This window comes from Lepisma saccharinum, chromosome 26 (assembly GCF_977018435.1).
Source record: "Lepisma saccharinum chromosome 26, izLepSacc3.1, whole genome shotgun sequence".
NCBI classification, from domain to species: Eukaryota; Metazoa; Arthropoda; class Insecta; order Zygentoma; family Lepismatidae; genus Lepisma; species Lepisma saccharinum.
The window spans coordinates 5,217,161-5,240,568 of NC_139254.1; the positions used below are offsets into that span (position 1 = coordinate 5,217,161).

At 42.2% G+C, this 23,408-nt stretch overlaps 1 protein-coding gene across 7 annotated transcripts in view; it reads left to right on the forward strand.

Annotated features, from left to right (window-relative positions):
* Stacl (SH3 and cysteine-rich domain-containing protein) overlaps positions 1 to 23,408 on the forward strand; it is a 908,463-nt gene that overhangs the window by 687,427 nt on the left and 197,628 nt on the right. For all 7 annotated transcript variants that reach the window (XM_083112374.1, XM_083112375.1, XM_083112377.1 and 4 more), the window contains exons 6-7: positions 8,360 to 8,548; positions 21,033 to 21,199. In XM_083112374.1, the coding sequence (XP_082968500.1) occupies positions 8,360 to 8,548; positions 21,033 to 21,199 (356 nt within the window). The remainder of the gene's footprint in view (positions 1 to 8,359; positions 8,549 to 21,032; positions 21,200 to 23,408) is intronic.

The following is a 23,408-nucleotide window of genomic DNA, read 5'->3' on the forward strand; positions in this document are numbered from 1 at the left end:
CTTCAGTCACATCAAAGCCAGCATTGTGGAAAGATTTAATCGAACCTTGAAAACACACATGTGGAAACGATTCACGCTTCGAGGAAATTACAAATGGGTCGACATACTGCCGGAACTCGTCGACACCTACAATAATACAGTACACAGAACGATAGGCATGAAGCCAGCTGACGTTACGAAATCTGACGAGCAGCGTTTAATTTCTACAGTTTACTGTCCAAAGTACACTCCCACAACTACCAAGAAATCAAAATTCAAAATTGGAGACCAGGTGAGGATCAGCAAATTCAAACGCACCTTCGAGAAGGGGTTCACAAAAAATTGGAGCACGGAACTTTTTACGGTGGTTCGAGTTTTACCCGGAAACCGACACACGTATATAATAAAAGATAGTAGCGGTGAGATTTTGAAAGGAAGATTTTACGAAGAGGAACTCTCTAAAACAAAACATCCCGACACGTACCTCATCGAGAAAGTATTGCGTAGAAAAGGCAACAAACTGTTTGTCAAATGGCTGGGACTTCCAGAAAAAAGTTGGATCAATGCGAACGAAGTGATCTTGTAAGTACATGGAACGTGGTGAAACGTCTACCGGATTCGGAAAGTCAAACGAGAAAAAAGAACGGTGAGTTGCTTCCCGACAGCATCCGCTGTCTGATCGTAGGTCCTTCGGGGTGTGGGAAAACAACACTGCTCGTGGACAATTTTCTCCTCGCACCGAATTGGTTAGATTGGAAGAACAGGCACCTCTACGTATTTTCGAAAAGTCTCGAACAAGCGAAATACAAGCAACTGATGAAACTGTACGATGGTCTGGACATTGCAACGTTCGCTTCGGAAATAAAGCCACTCGACGATTGTCGTGAAAATTCAGTCGTTGTGTTCGACGATGTCATCCTGGAAAATCAAAATGAAATTCGCAATTTTTTCACGCAAGGTCGTCACAAAGGAATAGATTGCTTCTTCCTAGCTCAAACGTTTTCCAAAATTCCAAAACAGTTAGTACGCGACAACGCTAATTTCATATGTTTGTTTCGTCAAGATCACACCAACCTCAAGCACGCGTACGATGACTACGTAGGCGGAGACATGAACTACAATCAATTTTCGGAACGCTGCTGCTCCCACTGTTGGAACAGTGACGATTTCGGATTCGCAACGATCGACATGACAAGGAAACCCAACGACGGAAAATACAGAAACAAAATCAACGACTTTCTAAACGTTGCAACGTTGTGAGAAACGACGTGTATAAATAACGTTATGACGAAACGAAAAATCGAAGACGAAAATCTCAAGCTCCGCGATTACCTCGCGAAACGCTTCAAAGGTTGGAAATCCGAGAATCGCGGATTCTACGAAGAGAAGAAACGTCAAGATCAACCTGTGATCGACGCCATCAGCGATCTAGGTAAAGAAATTAAAGGCGTCACGGAACAAAATAAAAATTTGATCAACGAACTCGTACCACTTGCAGCTAAAAGTTACGCCGTACCCACGCCTATTTCGAGCATTCCTTCAACGCCGTTCGAACTGAAGGACGTACCGCCAGGACGTCGAGCCATAAGCAGCACGTCGTCGTCTTTGGATAAGATCGAGTTGGGACCTTTGGCACGAGACTACCTGAGCACGGGCAAGTTCGACAAGGATGAAGTGTTCGGATTGTATCCCACCATGGAAACCAACGAAGGCGGCGGTGTGGTATGGAAGATTGGGAAATCGAAGGTGACTTTTGAAGGCAACGACATTAAAGTCAATTTAGGCGATAAGAATAGCTGGAACAGGTATCCGGGTACGGTGGGACTGTGGGAACTTGTTGCCAAAAAGCAGCCGAAGGATTACACCGAAGAAGATTACCAGAGTTACAAGGAAATTCTGATCATGACGGACGCCTTGTACCAGAACAACGACGCTACGCAGAATAGGGTGAAATCGAGCAGCGGCGAAAAATACAGGAATCTCATCAAGCCGATATGGAACCAGGTGAAAACAGGCAGCGGCGTCAAACTCTACAACACGTTACCCAAAGAATTCGTTTGGGTGGACGACGTGCGCAAGCTCATAGACAGGTTGTTGGTTATTGCAGGAGAGGAGAATGCAGGCAATCCTAATTTCTACAACGAGAAGGTTGGCATCGTGGACATGATCAGCACAAAACTTTCCAACTTCATCGTAAACGACGACAAGGGCATAGGTTACCTCATTAAAATTATCAACACGCTGCCTCCGAGATTCTGGAACGTGGCCGAAGGAAAGGGACTCGTGAACGACATCATCAACAAGTTACCTTTCGAGATGCATTTACCCGGCTACCAGTACTGCGGACCGGGTACCAAACTCGAGAAAAGATTGAAGAGAGGAGACAAGGGTGTGAATCCGTTGGACGCCGCATGCAAAGATCACGACATCGCTTACAACACCACTCGCACCGATCTGGATGCACGTCACGAAGCAGACAGAAAGTTAGAGCACGCAGCTTTCGAAAGATTCGTTAGCAGAGACGCTTCGCTGGGAGAAAGAGTTGCAGCACTGGGCACCACCATCGCCATGAACACGAAACAAAAATTTGGATGGGGTGTGTAGAAATAAAAAAATTTCTCTACCGTGAAAAAAATTTCTTCGGTATATAAATAACACTACGTAAAAAAAAAAAAAAAAAAAAAAAAAACCCAGTTGTGTTTGCCATTTATAAAATGAGTAAACAATCACTAGACGCCCAAGCATTAAAACAAATGCTAAATTCATCAGTCGAATATGTAAAAATTCAGGAATTAGAAGTGGACAAACCTTACACGATAACTTCCGGTTCAATTGTTTCTACCCAGTATGGCCCCAAGGCGCGTCTGTTGCTCAACGCACAATACAGTCTATTTTTACCAGATCGATACGCTAACATGTTATCCGACGAGAAGCTAGCTATTTTAATCGAGAACAAAACTCAAATCGTGTACAAGGGTACAAAGGAACTTCTTGGTAAGAAAACAAAGCACGTAATAGAATTTGTGTAACAGCTCTGCGCGGAGTATATCCTTGAAAAAAAAATTACACGGAACAAAAAAAATCTCAGAACATTTATATATAAATAACATACCGAAAAAAATTACACAAAACAAAAAAAATCTCAGAACATATATATAAATAACATACCGTGAAGATAACATATAAAGCATCAACATGAAGCCCAAAGGTGTCGTGTACCAGATACCTTACTCCAATCTGAAAAATCTAGGTGCCCTCGATGGGTTACTCACCAAAAAACAACGCGAGAAGAAACGTTCTTGCTTGACGAAAGGACACGGAATGAAATTACTTCTCAGCACACCTCAATTGAGACGCTTGCAGCGTTCGCGGAAACAGCAAAAAATCGGAGGTTTCATATTCAGCATCCCAGCCATCCTGGCAGCATTGGGGGCCGTTGGAAGTTTGGCCGGCGGTAGCGCCGCCATCGCGAAAACCGTCATCGACTCGAAGAAGAACAAGGCAGAATTAGAAGAACAAAAACGTCACAACCTGGCTATGGAGAAGAAAGGGAAAGGTATAACCAAAAAGCAAAAAAGCAACCTCGATGCTTTGAAGAAATATAAAAAAAAGAAGAAGCCCTGTCCAACTTCGATATTGAATCTCTAATCGAACTGTTGGGAATAAGAAACTTCAGGGGTGTTTTCATGTCCGATTCTCTACCCTCTGCTGTGAAGAAAAAGGAGTATGGCGTGGTTAACCTGGACAGTTACAAAAATCCTGGTACACATTGGATATGCTACCTCAAAATTGACGATAACAATGCATTTGTTTTCGATTCGTTCGGTGGCACACCACCTGCCAGGTTGGTGAAGTATCTCAGTGTTGCCAACCTCTACTACAATGACAAACGCATCCAGGGTTTCACCGATGTTAACTGCGGCCACCTTTGCCTTTCCGTTCTCGCATACATGTCTAAAATAAATAACCCGTCGGTGGAACATTTTCAGAAAGCATTGTGGAATCTTAAATACGATGGGCGTGTTCCATCTCACGAGCGAATCTTCGATCTTGAAACTCACGCTGCACGATGACATCGTCTATCCTAAATCCGTAGCTCTGCGTGCATTCTACAGCATGTACCTCATACCTAACGTCACGCAGCACAACAACAAAATTAGCGTCGGAAGCGAACACATCGTCGTCACGCCAGGCCAATACAATCTTTCCACTTTGCAAGCTCAGTTACCCAAAGGCACGTACCTTTCTCAAAATTCGGTCACGCACAGAGTGGAAATCGTATCGGCGACGGAAACCATAAACCTGGGCACCATAGGAGAACTTTTAGGTTTCGAGAACAACACAAAACTCGAAGCTGGCATCAAGCACACAGCAGTCAATATTCCTAAATCTCTAGCCATAGAGACTCTGAACGTTCACTGTAACGTGGCGGAAGGCATGATCACGAAATCCTCGGACGGATTGTTAGGAAGTCACAAGCAGACAGGAATCATCGCCACATTCAAACCCAGTTCCGAATTCATGGAACCGATCATCTACACACCCTCTTCGCCGATCTATTTTCCAGTATGTCGCAACCGCATAGACAACATAGAGTTGGTGGTGACAAACGAGAAAGGAGATGTGGTGGATTTCGCAGGTGCAACAACCACTGCCATCGTGGAGATCAACATATAATAAATAACACACATAGTGAAAATGGAGCAAATCGAAAGTTACGAATTGCAATCTTTTCCTCCCAACCGTCGCACGTTCGCCAATCTCAACGAAGCGAACAGGGAGATCGAATACGACGTGGACGTAGGGGATGGGTTCGTTCATCCTCACAGAGCGGACCTCTACCTTCAATTCGACGTGGTGAAGAAGGAAAGCGGAGACGCGTTTCCGCCCAATGCAAATTTGATACTCGTGGACAACTTCGTGCCTCATCTGTTCTCGCAGGTGGAGGTGAGGAAACACAACACCATCATCGACAGAATCGATTATCCAGGCATCACGTCGACGGCAGTGGGAACATTGAAATTATCCAAAACAGACGCGGCATACTACCAGGCGGGAGGATTCGAAGCAGGGACGAAAATATCAACAAAAAGTCACACGGTGCTCTTTCCCATGCGTCTGCTGCCGGGATTCTTCTCGGACTACAAGGACATCATGTGGAAGGGAGGATTGCGCGTCACGTTTCGAAGAGCAGCCAACGACAACGACGCGCTCATGCGATACACCAACTTGAACGCCGACGGCACGCCGATAGCCAACACATTACCCGAAGCAGCCAAGTGCGTCATCCGGAGCATGGAGTTGAGAATGCCGATCGTGGAATACGAGACGAACTACGCCCTCAAGTACAAAGCGGAGATCTTGAAGAGTCCGCAGGTGCCGATTCACTTTCACGGTTACCAGTGCGTGCAGAAGGTGGCGTCGGGAAGTCACATGGAATTCGACGTGACGACGCAGTTCAACAACATACAGTTCGACATGCCAGATTTCGTCGTGGTGCTCTTTCAAACCGGTCGCGATAACAACCAGGAAAAAGATTCCAGTAAGTTCGACGACTGCAAGATCAAAAATGTTTACCTGAAGAACGGTAGGAACGAAGTGTTCCCGCGCGAGAATTACAACCTCGACATGACCAAAGACGATTACCTAAAACTTTACGAAGCTTACACGGCTTACAAGCGCGTGACCGAGGGAAACGTGGACGTGTACTACACGCCCAGCGAATTCAAAATCCGCAGGCCGATGTTCGTCATCAATACGACGAAGAGGAAGCAGGTGGTGGTCAACGATCGCACCAACATCAAAATCGTCTGCGAGTTCCACGACGCGCTGCCCGATGATACCGTGTGCAGCGTTATCCTGATTGCAGAGAAGTCTTTCGCGTACGACGTGAAGAACGAGAGGGTTACAGAGCAGTTTTAACAGGTTTAACATCTTTTTCTTGCACAAATAATAAGAGGCGCCAGCGCGTGCACGTGTGTGTGTGGCACATCGTTCCCGAGAGAGGTTTACAAAAGTCACGATATACAAACATTAGTGTCCCCGGGACTTGGAAGATTACGATAAAGTGCATTCGTACTTCAAAAATGAGAAAATGCATTATTTTCTCATCACGCTGTGTCAGCGCAACGAATAAATACGCGAAACATAATCTACCGATAAGCGCGCGCGCGCGTGTGTGGCACATCGTTCCCGAGAGAGGTTTACAAAAGCCGTGTCCGGATTGGCAAGCGCTCCATCCCGTTCTCCCCCGTTGCTCTCGCGTGCACTCGAAGTCGCGTCCAAGTCGTCCGAATCTGCATGTCCCCTTGTAGTACGGCTGTCACTTTTCCCGCCAGGTGTCAGCCCGAACTTCACCCACCGCGCTCTGGGGCGCAAACAAACATGACAATGATTTCCACCTAACTACTCACATTAAAAATATAACACGCTATTTCATTATTTATGTTTTCTGCATTCAGTATTATCGATAAAATATTAAAATATAGAGTTTTACATCCTCTAATCAGTAAATATTGTCTGTACAAAGTGAAAGTTAGAATATGGTTGCCAAGCGCAGCGTCACAGCGAGTTCAAGCGTGCATCTGTCGCGCCTCTCTGCTCTTCCCTCCGACTCCACGTCTACCGCAAATTCGGACAACAGAGATTGGCTGAGTCCCGGATGGAACAGCGCTCTAGGTGACATCTGCTGCTGATTCGGACGCAACCCTGGCCACTTCTATTAGTCAGTGTTGCCAACTCCCATTTGTAGGTTAGCTTCGCCTGTAAAATATCACATAATGAAATATTCTTCAGGTAAGTTGGCAACATTGAACCGCAATTGATGTTACCAGTGTTGTCAACTTCTATTTGTAGGTTAGCTTCGCCTGTAAAATATCACATGGTGAAATATTCTTCAGGTGAGTTGGCAACATTGAATCGCAATTGATGTTACCAGTGTTGTCAACTTCTATTTGTAGGTTAGCTTCGCCTGTAAAATATCACATGGTGAAATATTCTTGAGGTGAGTTGGCAACACTGGCAACATCAATTGATAGCACTCAACCCGTGCACCTCCACTAGTCAGTGTTGCCAACTCCCATTTGTAGGTTATCTTTGCTTGTAAAATATCATGTGGTGAAATATTCTTGGGGTGAGTTGGCAACACTGAACCGCAATTGATGGCACTCAACCCGTGCACCTCCACTAGTCAGTGTTGCCAACTCCCATTCGTAGGTTATCTTTGCTTGTAAAATATCATATGGTGAAATATTCTTGGGGTGAGTTGGCAACACTAATCGCCAATTGATGGCGCTCAACTGAGCTGATTACACTAATCAGTGTTGCTAACTCCCATTCGTAGGTTAGCTTCGCTTGTAAAATATCACATGGTGAAATATTCTTGGGGTGAGTTGGCAACACTGCGAGAAAGCCTCAAGCGTTGCCAGCTCCTTGCTTGAGGTTAGGTTATACCCAAAAACAAAAACCTTGGTGATTTTTTCGAGTAGGGGGTTGGCAACACTGCGAGCGCCACCGAGCGCCATTTTCGGGCGTGGAACCGGGGACACTGCTCTACTCTGTAGGTTAGCTTCGCCTGTAAAATATCACATGGTAAAATATTCTTGAGGTAAGTTGGCAACACTGAACCGCAATTGATGTTGCCAGTGTTGCCAACTCCCATTTGTAGGTTAGCTTCGCCTGTAAAATATCATGGTGGAATATTCTTGGGGTGAGCTGGCAACACTGCGAGAAAATGAGGCTCATGCCTTACGAGAGCAAACCGTTAACATACACCGTAAAAGACTACGCCTCGCTCAAGCTGGCAACACTGCAAGAAAATGAGGCTCGGTGAGATTCGCAGTATTGCCAGCTTTTTGCTTTAAATTAGGTTAGACCGAGATAAAAACCTTGGTGATTTTTTCGAGTAAGCAGTTGGCAACACTGCGAGCCTCACCGAGCCTCATTTTCGGTTGGTGAACCGGTGCCACTGTACTACTACTATGAATTCCTTTTTCCTCCGTCGAGAGACCCATTTCCAACAACAACTGCACAACACAACTTCCTTTTCACTACTGCGAACACGTGCAGCTGGAGCTATGCCCCGTCGACAAACGCAACCACATGTTCGAGATGCGCGAGTTTCAGTAATGTATATTTTGGCGCATACCGTACTAGGGTGTCCCAGTTAAATGTAGCTCAAAGACATTTGTCTACGAGGCAGATGGCGGCTGTAAGGCACCAGTAAAATGGAATAGTCCATTGCATCAGTCCACACACTTCATTCCTTTTCATGATCCTTCGCATGTAACTGTTGATCGCAGCCGGGCTACTTTTAACTGGGACACCCTGTATACGTGCATGTAGCTTGCCCAGTGGTTGATACGCACTCTCTGTTTTGCAGTCTCTGGAGCAAGGCAGGAGGTACGAGGGCCTGGCCTCGCAGTGCAAGGCGGTGATGAGCACCACAGACCTTGCACACTTCGTCCGCTCACTTACCGTCCCGCACCAACAGGTGCAGCAGCACCACTTCAGTCCGCCGCACCCGCCAGCACCAGCGGAACCGACCGAGGGAGCCGAAAACGCTGTTCAGGTAAGAAATTCATAAGTTTTTCTTTCAGTTAGGCAACCTGAAACGCACATCTGAATTGCCACGTTGCATAACGTGAAAGGATTCGTACCCTTTTCTCAATGTTTTAATCCGGCTGGATGAAAAAATCGTGAAAAAAAATACCCGATTTGCAGAAAAGAAATACGTTTTCCTCAAGATAATGCACTTGCACATATCTGAACTATGAAATATTGGAACATCCACCCTATTGCCCAGACTTACACTTCCCAAAACTCAAACTCTTCCGCGCTGGTCAGCGTTTTTCATCGAATCAAGAGACGATGCAGCTTTAGATAGTATTTTGCAGATCACTAGGGAAATTATGATAAAAAATATAATGTTGTAAGCGCGTTTACCTGGGCTTTGAGAGGTACAGGGAAGTTTCATTTAAACATTTAGGTAGAGCTTAATAATGTTTGATGGCTGAACCTGCTCCGTAGGAGGGTAGAGATATGGAAAGTTGGTGTAAAAGGTTATTCACGCTTGTTCATACCTGGTAGATGTGTGTGATGTCTTGTCCTAATGCTTCTCGCAGACCGAATTGTGATAGTTCCAAGGTTCTATCCAGCGATCCTCAGTTCACCAAGCCAAGCGATCCCTTGCGCCTTGTAGCATGCTAGGCAGCGGTAACTCCGTGTTCCATCGTCGTAGTTAGCAGTGTAACGTGTTGTAGAGTAATCGGACTAGTTATCCATGTAGCGTCGATGAGTGTCAGAATCAAAAGAGAGCGAGCTCCGGGTAGGAGCTTGCTTTTATCATTATAGGCGTCGAAAGGTTGTTAAACCTTTCGAACGCGGTAGATCCTGTTTAGATCCACGCGTTTGCCTTTCCAGTTCCTGGTTTTACGGAAGTTACAAGCTAGCGCATTCTTGAGATCGCTCGCTGGTCGGACAAGTTCAGGAAATAAACAAGTGTGAATATTAACATGACGAGGTTTTCTCGGTCTAATGGTCTCCATATCTCTACATTCCCCTTGTTGAAATACTCGAACCACTCTGTGATGGTCGACTACTTCGGCTGGAGTAGATTATATTTAAAAATTAGGATTTATTAACAAATCAAACGTGTAGAAGACCAATACAGGAAACCAATCAGTAGAAGAATCACATCACCGTAAAAAAAAATGGTAATCACCAGAAGAGTCATATCATCGAAAATAACGTGGCACTATACATCGTTGAGAAAAAAAAAATATAAAAACACGTAGAATAATAAAAAAAAATGAAAACTGTAGGTTATAGCCTCGTATAAACTCAAAAAGTACGAGCACAACAACTAAGTCTTGAGGCATGGAGAAAATAATTGCTTAAGCGTAACACTGAACTAGTTTTGATTGAGTGATGACAGCACAATAAAAAAAAACACATGTCAGCACAGTGTGAGGAAACGCCGGGAACCGCAAGCGGTTGTTGTTTTTTTTTTCTGTTTGCTGAGTTCAAAGTACACTCGGCGGATCATACACAATGCTGGGCGGAGCCTTGAGGTATGTTACCTATGGCAACTCTGTAAACTGCATGCCGCCATAGGCTGGACGTGCTGTGCAGCTGACGATAATAAAAAAAAACACAAAAGAAAGAGACGTATCTCTAATCCAATATGGGTAGTATTCATGGGCACAAACTTTGGCACTGTAAATGACATATGTTTGTACTAATAGCGTGTGCCTCACGGTACTTGAAATAGCTGAGCACCGGAACACTTGTAGCCGATGTAAGATAACAATAAGTATCATGTGTCGTCAGTAAACAAGAGCAGGATGCACTCAGTGGGCGGGGCCTGTCGATGAAGATCGCCGTGACGTCAGCGAAGTTGAGTCTGGAAGTCAAATTTGCGATGGCGCTTTGGGTCAAGAGACGTCCTGGGTAAAGCGCTCCACGTCTGGGTCGCGGCGTGGGAGATGGAAAAATCAGCCATGGGATCCAGACGGGAACGGGTCCTTGTTGGTGCTGGAACTCCACAAGATCGTTGTTGGTCTCTGCGATGAGCCTAGGTCTGTCGCTCGATGGTACAAGCCGGTGGTGTCATGGGTCCAGTAACATCCGTGGCGATGAGATAATGAAACAAGCGTAAAAGGAAAAATTAGGAAAAAGCAAAGGGTAGTGGAGCAGATTTACAATAAATGATGACGGGTTATAAAATCGATTGAAAAGGGACTTTCAGTTAAAACTGGTGAATTATTTTGGGAGGGAGGTGGGGTAATATCTGATTTGAATGATGGCGAAGGAGCGTTATTACTTATATGATGTAGAGTTTTGAAGGGGGCCTGTTTATGATTAACAGGTTTACCTGAAGACAAGTTCGCCGGGGCAACGGGGGGGAGAGTGGGTGGAATAATTCCATGTTGTAAGGAAAGTTCGCCGGGGCGCAACGGCGGGGGGGGGGGGGATTTGAATAGTCGGCTTAGCCGGGGATGAAATGAGAAAAGAAAGGAGAATTCAGCGATAATAGAACAAACTAAGTGATTACGAGACATTTCCTTCTGTAATATGTGTAAATGTCGTTTATAAAAGCAATTGCAAGAATTTTACGTGTATTGTGGACAAAGGTTTAAGCGCCTTCGATTCGCTGCTAATAAAAAAAAAATTGAAAAAGAAGTGAAAAAGAGTAAGTAATATATTTGTGTAATAGTTCATTGAAAAATAGAGTAGGTTTGTAATTTCATGGGATATGAGCTATACCATGTTGTATGCTATCAATATTTGAACTCTAAAATTAAAGGAGAGAGTGGGAACATTTGCCTATATGTATTATATGCTTTATTAACATATTTAGTGCATTGCAGCTTTCAAAGAAGCAGTTCGCGGTACACCTGAGCGTAAATAAAAAAAATTGCTATGGCCAATAAGCCACATGTTCAAGCAAGTTCTACGCAGTTCATTTGTTCTTTAAATCATTGATCTTGTTCTATCTTAGTTCTTTCGTTCTTTATTTCTTTGTACTTTTTTTCTTCATTTGAGCGTATATGTACCAGCAAATGGGGAAAAAAAAAATATTTGCTAGTTCGGTTCATAAACACACTAAGTACTTATTAGTCAAATCAGCTAAGTGATATGTTCTGACTATTACTATGCGTTGAATCGCAAATTATAAAATAACATTAAAATATCTGTAAGAAAATAATTATTAGGCAAGAAATGTATTATAAATGTTCCGACGATTGAGATAGCATTCTGTAATCCTGATCTTGTTAAAAATAAAAATAACCATGTTGTATTAAAAATAAAATGAGTTCGTTCTAACGCAGAAATGCAGTGCGTGCACTGGGAGTGGAAAGGGGGGGGGGAGTCGATGAGCGTGAGAAAATGCTGGATCATGCTAGCACGTGCAATGTAGGCAACGACGAGCGAGGAGGCTAAAGCGAGTAACAACGGAGTGGCGTGTTAATGAATGTTAGTGGGGTTATCATGGCACTAGTCGTAGCGGGCTTTGAGTCTAGAAATAGTAATAGTGTCAGTCTTTTGTTTATTTCTGCCGGCGATGTAAGTTACTTCGTAGGAATTCTCATTAACTTTGCGAAGAATAGTTCCTTTGTACTTATAAGAGGACGCAAAGGCTTTTGACACGCCTGGAGTTGGAGTGGCATCTAGAATCCATACATGTTGTCCTGGTGAGTATTGTATTTTCCTAGAAGTGCTGTCTACGTACCTTTTCTGCTGTTCGTAACGCTTGTTCAAGTTGTCATGTGCTGTCTTACGTATGGAGGTCAGGAGTTCAAGTCTCTGTGCGTTCGTCTGGGAAACATTGTCGGGGTTCGAAGGAAGGACTGCGTCAGCTAAGATCCTTGGGTTGTAGCCAAACAAAGTAAAATACGGGCTCTGGAGGGATCCAGAATGGATTGTAACGTTGTGGCTAAACGCTGCGCTAGCTAGATAATCACACCACGAAGCTTTCTTTTCTAACACAAAGACTCTCATAACCTTCTTTAAGTAACTAAATGAACTCTCAACTAATCCATTCGTGAAATGGGCACAAGTATCTACATATTTTAGTTGTACACCTGTAATATTGGCTAACTCTCGTAAGAGTAAACTTGAATTGGGCGTTGAACGATCTAAATAGATCGTCTCTGGGATGCCATGGACTAAAAAGACTTTCTCAACTAGGGCTGTTGCTATGTTTTGTGCATCGTGATTAGCCAAAGGAGCTGTAATTACATACCTTGTACAACTATCGACTACTGATAGGAAATATTTGTATTTGTGCGTTTTTGAAGAGACTAAAGGACCACATACGTCAATATGGATGCGTTGGAAAGGAATTTGGGCTGGTTGAAATGTTTGCAGCGTATGCGGTTTAGAACCTTGTGGTTTCTTTGAGATCTGACAAGGGATGCAATGTCGAACCTTATCGTACACAAATTTCTTCATATTGGGGATGAAGTAGCGCATAAGCATTAAATTATATGTCTTTTGTGCACCTTGGTGACTTCCGTTCATTTTATGTGCATGAATAAGGTCGAAAACTTGATTTCTTAATGCATGAGGAATACAAAGTCTATCCCTATTACCAGTTTTGATTTTATTAGTCCTGTATAAGACTCCATTTTTGAGTACATAAGAATACGAAAGCTTTTCTAGTTTAGGGTCACTAGCTTTATCTTTGTTTTCTAATACATCAATAATGTCTCTGAAATAGGGGTCTTTACGTTGTTCTGAACTAATATCAAAATCTGCTGCTTGTGCATGAAATACTTGATGAAAAAAATAAGTCATCATCATCATCATCATCTTTCTTGTCATGATTAGTCTTGTCAAGCGGTAAACTTGCACGGGAGAGTGCATCCGCAAGTTCATTTTTACTAGCGCTGACATGTCTTATTTCGAAATCAAAATTCTGAAAATAAAGGGCTCTTCTTCCTAAAATAGAACTATGGTGTTTAGTTGAACGAAGATAAGATAAGGCTTTATTGTCTGTGAGAACCACAAAATGTTGATTCATAAGAAAAAATTTGAAAGTTTTCAATACGTAATATGCACCTGCAATTTCGAGTGAAAATGTGTCAGCTCTTTTCTCTGTGTCTGTTAAGGCTCGTGAACAATAGGCACATGGATGTAAATTTCCTTCGTCATCAGGCTGTAACAGCGATCCTCCGATGCCAATTCCGCTCGCGTCAATGTATACATATGAGGGGCGTTTAGGGTCATAAGGGCGGAGGATAGGGGCGGACGTGATCATTTCTTTCAGTGTTTCGAAGCTTTTCTGGTGTTCATCAGTCCATTGAAACTTAACATTCTTTTTAAGAAGCTTAAATAAACATTCTGTTGGTCCTGCAAAACCTTGCACAAATCGTCGAATGAAATTTACAAGTCCTAGAAAACTACGAAGCTTGCGTTTGGTGGTAGGGGTGGGATATTCCAAAATAGCTTTAAGAATGTGTTCTGAAATCTTAACTCCCTTTTGAGATACCAAATTACCAAGGACTTTAACTTCGGTAAAAGCTAGCCTACACTTAGAGGGTGATAATTTAAGGGATGCTGTTCGTAACTTTTGAAACACTCTGTCCAGTATGTTAAGCATGTGCGGGAGATTTGAACTGTAAATAATAATATCATCAGTGTAAACAGAAAGTTCTGAACTGTCTATTCCGCTAAGGGCAAGTTCGCTTACGCGATTCATTACACCGGGGGATGTTTTCAATCCCTGGCATAACCTAGCATACCTAAAACTACCCAGATTGTTAATAGAAAAGGCGGTAATGTCTTTAGAACGTTCTGTTAATCCAACCTGAAAAAATGCACTGGACATATCTAAAATTGAGTAATATTTCTTTCCAGCCATCTCTGTCATGATGGTTTTTATGTCTGGGGATTGTAAGGAAATCGGAGCTATTATCCTATTTAAATCGCGGAGGTCAGAGATAAAACGGTAAGTCCCATTGGGTTTCTTAACTAATAGGACTGGGTGTCGATAGGGACTCCCTTCACAGCGCTCTATAACACCTTGGTCTAGTAACTTCTGAACTTCCTGTTTCATGGGTTCTCGGTAATGAAAAGGAATAGGGTAGGTTTTGGCGTACACTGGGGTGTCATCTGTCAGTTTAATATCATACTCCAAAACATTAGTTTTAGTCAATTTATCCCCTGGCCAGAGAAAAATATCTGCATACGTGTATGCGAGCTTTAGGATTTTTTCTCTTTCTTCTCGGGGAATATCAGGGTTAACTGTGAGGAGGGAGGGGTCAAATTTCTTTTGACTTTCACTAAGTTGTTGCTTTACTGTAGTATTTTCATTACAAGAGTATGAAAATGCAACATCGTCACTTTTTTCCCAAGCGGAAGTAACGTCAGTTAAAATTTCACATGTCGATATTTCGCCTACTATTGTGTCACTTTCCAAAGTGATTGTGGTTTCCGTAGGGTTGTGTATGTGAATGACAGGTGACTGCGGGTTTACTGCAGCATTGGGAAGGACTACTGGATGTTGGCTCATAAAGGAAGCAGATGGTGTAAAAAGTACAGGCTTATGGGTATTAGGTGTTGTAGTGGTAATGTTCAAATTGATATAAGTCTTGGATCGTGGACTTAACTGAACTGTGTTTGAAAGGGTAGCTTTTCCCTCATACTCATTTGCATTTTCAATCTGGGTAAATATGTCATGCGACAGCTGGTGAGTCTTGTACTTTGATCTTAAAATACTATAATTAGGAGTACGTCCTAAATGACAAAGAGTTATTGTGTTGTCTTTCAACGACATTTCGCACCTCTGCGTTCGTAAAAAGTCATTTCCTAAAAGGGGAGGGACGTTAGTTGAATCTACTATTCTAAATGGGTGCGAATATTTACGCTTTCCAATTATGATAGGAAGCACTACAATTTCAGACACACTCAGTTTCGATCCGGACACACCTTGGATTGTGGATTGTACTTTGTATGTTTTTCTTTCAGTAGGGAGAAGATGGGAGGGATAAATTGAGATTTGGGAACCCACATCAATAAGTAAATCTACCTGTTTTCCTTGTATACTACTATTAATAAAGTATAGGCCATTTCTCTCAATTATAGGAACTGTATCTAATCTGGTATTATCTTCGATTTCGTCCCTGCAAGTCGAAGACGATTTTAGTTTAAAGCACTGTCTCGTTGTGGTTTGTAAAAGCAGTTGTCGCTTTCGTGATTATAACGACCACAAAACTTGCAGGCTGAGGTATTTGCATCGTCGCGATTAGCCTGATCTCGACGTTGAAACCTCTTGTTACCATTACTTCTGAACTGGCCTCTTGAGTTCGATCGAAAGTTACCTCTGTGATTAGCTCTAGAATTATTATTATTTCTGTAGGAAGAGGACTTATTATTCCCCTTGTTGAAACCTCTGTTATGTGCGTTTTGATTAGCCGTCTTCGCAAATTCCAACACATTTGAACAAAAATTGAAGAGAGAACTCGCGTCTTCGGTTGAGTGCAGAGCTAAGGTAGAGATTTGTGACGAAAGTTTGTTTATTTCGTCACCAGAGGCGGCATTTTGAGCGTGTTCTACTCTGGGTACAGCTGGTGGTGCCGCGGAGCGGGCATTATCAGAACTCGGTATATGATACATTCCTTGATACACTGTGTGGGAACTATTTACGAGAGCCGGACTTTGGACTTGATGTGTCAATTGTGGGAGAGAAGGAAATGGACACTGGTTGTATGGTACAAAGTGCTGAGTCAGGTTGTGAGAATTACTACTGGGGAGGGGGGAATAGACCTGTGCATGCGAACAGCTGTGAAGTGGTGATGGAATGAATGTCTGGGGCAAGCTTGCCTGTGCGACTGCCTGATCAATTTCCAATTTCTCTTCCAACATACGGGAATTAATTAATGACTGCTGGCGTTCGAAATTCTGTAGGTGGGCAATTAATTCTTCTGTTCTAGCAAAATGCTTGTTGGTTAAACAGCCAATGTATTTGGCTCGCAGTCCCGTGATGATGTAAGAGAGTGTTTGTTCTTCAGTGGCGTTCGGGAAGTATTGCTGGACTAATGCCTTTTTAGCAATAACGTAGGTGTGAATGGGCTCGCTTACCACCTGTTTTCTCTGGAGAATTATCTGTACAGGATCTGCTGACAAGTATGATCCCTTAAATAACGTACTTAGCTCGTCTTTGATATGGGTGTATGTCAAGTCTACAAAATTGGGTCGTTTCTGTATGTCATGAAAATAAGTTAAAGCGGTGTCCGTCAAAAATAAAGGTAACATCTCTTTACGCTTAGCTTCCGACCATCCTGCGGCGTGTGCTACATTTTGAAACTTAAGGAAAAATGAGTCAATGTGCGTAGGGTCATTTCCGCTAAATGGTGCCGGGTATAATGCAGTTGGAATTGGGGTAGCCATGTTAGTCGTGGGAATTTCTACAGTTAAGTGATCAGAGTTATTAACAGTGTTAGAGGAAGTTGAAACGGGAGCCGGGGTACTCGCTAAGGGTTGGGGTTGGTTTTTGTTGGGTGTTTGTAGTCCAAGGACAAATTGAGGGTAATTTCTATTAGCAGACCTTAACCGTGTTAGTGGAGGGGAGGGAATTGGGGTTAAAGGTCGTGAATTTATTGGATTTGCCGTGATTGCAGTTGCTAACTCTATGATTTGGTCGAGGGAGGAATCTAGGTGTTCGTGCAACGCTATCTGTGACGTATTCATAAACGAAGGTTCGTCGTGCTGACCAAAGAACAAATGAAAGTATTGGTATACAGTTATTTATGTCATTAATATATCGCTGGTCAAAGAAGTATAAGCAAATGTTCTCATTCCTGTGTGAATGATGCTTGAATACATGTTATGCAGAAGAACTAGATTTTTGTTGGGAAAAGGGGGGGACTCGGCATAAAAGAAAAAGAGGGGTTGTTTTCCATAGGGTAATACACAAAATTGTCACTGGGTCTGACGCATCTTAAGCGTACTGTGGGAGTATGAGTTGGAATTACTAAAAATTTACTTTAAAAATGCTCCCAAAGTGGGAGGGAGGGGTGGGAGGGAATAATTTAATGTAAAGCAATTCGTACAGGAGGGTACTTAATTGCAAAAAAGGGCCTGAAGCAACTCCACCATGTTGTAAGCCCGTTTACCTGGGCTTTGAGAGGTACAGGGAAGTTTCATTTAAACATTTAGGTAGAGCTTAATAATGTTTGATGGCTGAACCTGCTCCGTAGGAGGGTAGAGATATGGAAAGTTGGTGTAAAAGGTTATTCACGCTTGTTCATACCTGGTAGATGTGTGTGATGTCTTGTCCTAATGCTTCTCGCAGACCGAATTGTGATAGTTCCAAGGTTCTATCCAGCGATCCTCAGTTCACCAAGCCAAGCGATCCCTTGCGCCTTGTAGCATGCTAGGCAGCGGTAACTCCGTGTTCCATCGTCGTAGTTAGCAGTGTAACGTGTTGTAAAGTAATCGGACTAGTTATCCATGTAGCGTCGATGAGTGTCAGAATCAAAAGAGAGCGAGCTCCGGGTAGGAGCTTGCTTTTATCATTATAGGCGTCGAAAGGTTGTTAAACCTTTCGAACGCGGTAGATCCTGTTTAGATCCACGCGTTTGCCTTTCCAGTTCCTGGTTTTACGGAAGTTACAAGCTAGCGCATTCTTGAGATCGCTCGCTGGTCGGACAAGTTCAGGAAATAAACAAGTGTGAATATTAACATGACGAGGTTTTCTCGGTCTAATGGTCTCCATATCTCTACAATAAATAAGTTTGGAATGATCAATCTGTTCTTCCATTGTTAGGCCTAGAACTTTTCATACCACCCTTGTGTGCCACTGTAAATACTGTTTAAAAAAAATTGAAGTCAACTAAATCAATATCCATTATTCCAAATGTACTTGTTAAGTTTGGATAAAGATTTCATTGTGTTACATCATAATTGATATCAATATTCAATTTTTTGTAAAGTTGTTTGTGTACGAAAATGTAAATTGAGACATCTTGAAGAGTATGTTATGTGTATGTTAAACCTTTTGTTATTGTCAATCTTCGTGATAATCATTATTTTAAATGGAAGCTTTTGCAATTAGCGCAAAAAAGTATTGCGATAGTAATTATTCTGGTAGTTTCAATTTTTAATATGTTTTATAAACTGGTCCCCTGTTGTAAAATTTAAGTTTTCGACCTTGGTGCGCCTGTGCACGCGCCGCCATCTTGAAGAAACCAACCGAAATCACGGCAAAATCTAGTTTTTCCCATATATCTCCTTTCCGATGCAAATTTCGGTTAAAGTGGCCTTAACAAATTTTGTAGAGCATACAATTTCCTACAACTTTTGTATTTACAAGTTTCTTGTAGCTCTAATTGGTACCGAGATATGAAGTCGTAAAAATGCCTATACGTTTGCAAAAACAAGTAAAATGCACAACTATATGTCAAATCACAAACCCTGACACCTTCTGTAAACAAAACCACCTGCATGCAGAAAGCATTGCAAACTCATAGAAGTAAAATAATCCACACGAAAATCCAGCGTTATTACAGGATTCATTACGTAAGGTAAAACAATGGCAAATTTGTAGTATGGGATACGCCGCCGCAAATGACGTCTCACTTTAAACCCAATGATCTTTCTTTTTTTACTTATTGCTTCACCTTTATGGTTAACTCTTTGCACCAGTAATCATTTCCCATAAATTTGGCTTCTTTCTTTGAATATATTTTACTTGCATTTTTTAGACAAAATGATATAACATGGTAATGTATATTTCTAAGGATGATAGAGATAGGAGTGTATTTGAAATTTGTTTGTACATTTTATGTAAATTGTATCTTATGTAAATAAAATATATAATGGGCATAAACAGCCATATGCATTGCTGTAAGTCCAATAAATTTATTGATGATGATCAAAACAAGACAAAAAGTTCGTAAATTTATTGCGGTTGGAAACTTTGACAAGCATCCTAATAACGATTTTTGTTCCGCCAAATATAGTGCACTTCGTAAAATAACTTGGTGACATGGCAAGGCAAGATAAGTGTGAACATTTTGTAGTAATATAACTTTCAATGAGCTTAGAGATTTGTGTACATAATGATATTTTATAACATTGGTTATTTTCTAAAAATAATCATGTGAACAGCAAGGAAGTAGTGCAACTTAGTAATATTGCCTGACTTAGCCTTAGAAAAATAACATGCCGAGTTCTATGCGTGAGGGAAAGTCTCCGTGTTCTCCGAGCTTGTTTTCAAAACACCAGCAAGGACAGCCTTTGCAAAGGGGTGAGAAACAGATTCTACTCAATATTTATGTAACGTTCTGTCAGTAGTATCCTGAGAAACCAGTAAATGAAGTGGTTAAGTTGGTATCCCAGTGCAGTGGTGTATCAGTGTCTGCAGTTTTAAGGGTTATGAAAGAGAGAATGACCGGGAGAGTAACAATGTATGCGGCTGCATATTCGTCTGAAGTTTTGAGAGCGGGTTCTCACATTCAGAGGCTCTTATATAAAATGAATAGGTGCGGCGAACTATGAGTGTAACAGCAGATGATTGCGGTCATGGATCAGCTGACGCGGAGTGATACATCGAATCGGTGAGACCGTTTGTTTACAGAAGGTCTCAGGGATGGTGATTTAGACCTTAGCTTTGGTTTTTCGTGAGTATCTCGTTTCCAGTGCAATTTCGAGAACAATTTCTTCATTATTGCGACGACAACAATTACAGAAAATAAAAACACATGAGCGGAATCCTATTGAGCGACTGAATTAAATAAAAGCAGTTTCAATCCATCACACATAGCATGCTTCACAGAGAGCTCATGAAACCCCACCATTCATTATTGAAGACCCTGTATAATGAGCGTAATAGAGCCGTACCACTCAACATAGCTGCTTTGTGAAGTTGTGGGACATGATATTATGAGCTGTACAGCTCGGACCAATATATACCGGGTGGCCAGAATTAAAGTTACCCAACTCAAGAGCCCTCTGTAGCCTCTTTGGGGCAACGTAGAACTCTCAAATTTGGTGAATCCACTATGCAGACCATGGGGAAGAGGATGGCGATAAAAAAGTTCAATTTTCCGCCACCAGGTGGAAATGTGGCGCTGTACTTCCATGATGGGTTGTAATAATGATGTAAACTGCTCCAATTGGTTATGGATTTGACTTTACCTTGCAATCGTGTAATGAACAAGAGATTATTTTCTCGCAACTTCCAGCCACTAACAAATGTATTTCTAATTAATAACTCAGCTAAATCACTTATGTTTTTCAATATTAGTTATTACAGCGCCACATTTCAACCTGGTGGAGGAAAATTGAACTATTTTTTATCGCCATCCTCTTCCCCACGGTCTGCATAGTGGATTTACCAAATTTGAGAGTTCTACGATGCCTCAAACAGGCTACAGAGGGCTCTTTGGGTAACTTTAATTCTGGCCATCCGGTACATGCGCAAAATAACACCAGAAGCCCATAAAAGGGCAACTTCTTTTCAGAAATCACGTGGTTTTGTTTACATTAACTTTGTCTTTGGAGTGGATGGAGAATAGTGGTTGATTGTCGTTCCTCTCTCCTTCCAGGAACACCACCCGCCTCCCCCCCTGAAGGACGAGATAGTGATCGAGCGCATCCCGCCCCTGACGGTAAGGACGAGGTACGAAGCCCTTAAGAAGGAAGCCTCTGACCTTGATGTCCACATCAAGCAGCACCAGGACGCACTCGACACGCTTCTCAGGATCCAACAGAGGTAAGAAGCACGTCTCCAGCAAGCTTAAAGTGGTTCCAATCAATAGGTGGGACGCTGGTAGTAAGGTCGGCTTTAGACGCAAGGATTTCCTTTAACATTTTTGCTAGCATGAATGCTATGTAAACGCTTCCAAAAATCTTACAGCAGATAGTAGTTTACACAGAAGCATTTCATGTAACTTTTCAGCTAGCTTTTGCGATTGCAATACATAACATATACAGCATGAAAGGCACGTCGAGTTACACCATCTATGCTGAGTGCACGGTGTTTACATTTGAAACAACTAAAATGTTCTTCCATACGTGTACAGTAAACGTTGTAAAGTATGTATTTAAGCAGTGCCATTGCTTTTGTACCTAATAACGTTTTATACGAAACGTTATTCCTCTCGGTTGAATAGTTATCGGCTTTTAAAAGTGTGAAGTGATACATTGTTTACATCTCACGCGGCCGCCATTACAACTGCACTCGTGACCTAGAGGTCGCTTCTGATTGGTTATGTGCTACAGAATATGCCTTCGTCTAAAGCTGGCCTAACTAACTAATTCTCTAGCCTTCTACGACCCAAGTAATGTCGTAGCAAAATACTTATTATTTCTTTGTTTAATTTATGTATATGTTTCGTTTGAACCAATGTTATTATGTCATTGTATAACACAGCCTGTGTGGTCAAAGAAGATTTCTAGTGTTTTCCCCCGCTTAGGTATGATAATTTTCTGTGCGAGGTTGGCAATTCTGCAAAAATAAGCCGGTTGGTAACGATGGGAAATGATAGACATTATTTTTAGTGATCAAGAAAAGAAAGATGACATTAATGTAAGTCTAAGTTTGTGTTAGTTCAAATCTTTTTGCGAGTAATCTTGTGACTGTTTACTGTTTCTAATGTATTGAAAATAACAGAGCAGAAATTGAATTAAAAGATTTGCCTCTGCAAGGCTCGTTTAATGTAAGTATCTCAGTGGAAGTGTCTTTTAATCGTGTTGAGTCACGCGTGTTAACTAGTTTCTAGTTATATTACTATATAGCAAAGCGTTAATTATACGATATTAAGACTGTTACTTAAACCCAGCAAGCTCTGGGTGTAAAAGAGTTTCATATGCCTAGCCGGGGACATTACAAGGTTTATGGCTGAAGCAACACAAGCCTTCCGTCTGTCTCTATCCTGGGCAATCCAATCTGTTCCATCCTTACCGATTTCCTTTAGGTCCATATCAACGTCATCCCTCCATCTTCGTCTTTGTCTTCCTACAGGTCTCTTACCATCAGGTTTCCCAACATGAATCCTCCATTCGTGCCGCATGGCCTGCCCATTTAAGTCTTCTTGATTTAATGATTCTAACAATATCTGGACAACTACTAGTAGTAATGATAATAATAATAATTAATACGTACATACAGGATTATTACAAATGATCTTTCAGATTACAAACTTTAATAACTCACGTTTAATAACACTCAGATACATGAATGTGGTATCAATGGAAAGGGAAACTCAAAAAGTTTTGTATTACATTTGGTTTACAACATCACATCACATGTGCTCAATTAGAGTGAGCTCCCTGTGTCACGCGACACACATCGAGCTTGTAGTCCAATTCCTGCCATACACGTTGTAACATTGGACGATCCACTAATGCAATGGCCTCTGTGATGCAAACACAAAGATCCTGGATGGTAGGTGGTAAAGGTGGCCGATACACTTGTTGTTTGACAAAACTTAAGAGGAAAAAGTCACAGGGTGTAAGGTCGGGGGAACGTGGAGGCCAGCACGCGCATTCAGTTCACGTCTGACATCTAAGTGGAAATGGGGTGGTGCCTCATCCTGTTGAAAAATTAAACCTTCAATATCCTGTTCCAGTTGTGGAAGAAGCCAAGGCCGTAACATTTGTAGGTACGAAATCTCCGTGATCGTGTTCTCGTCGAAAAAGAAAGGGCAATACACCTTTTCATAGCTGATAGCACAAAAAACATTCAGCTTGGGGGAATCGGGTACATGCTCCACATAACCTGTAGGATTTTCCAGACCCCAAATCCTGACATTATTTTTGTGCACTTTGCCCGACAGATGGAAGGTGGCTTCATCACTTAACACCAATGATTCCGTGAAACCATCAGCTTCCATTTCGATTTGCATGTCCTCGCAGAAGGACAGTCTCTTGGCTTTGTCGTCCGGTTTCAGGGTCTGCAACAATTGCAGATGGTAAGGATG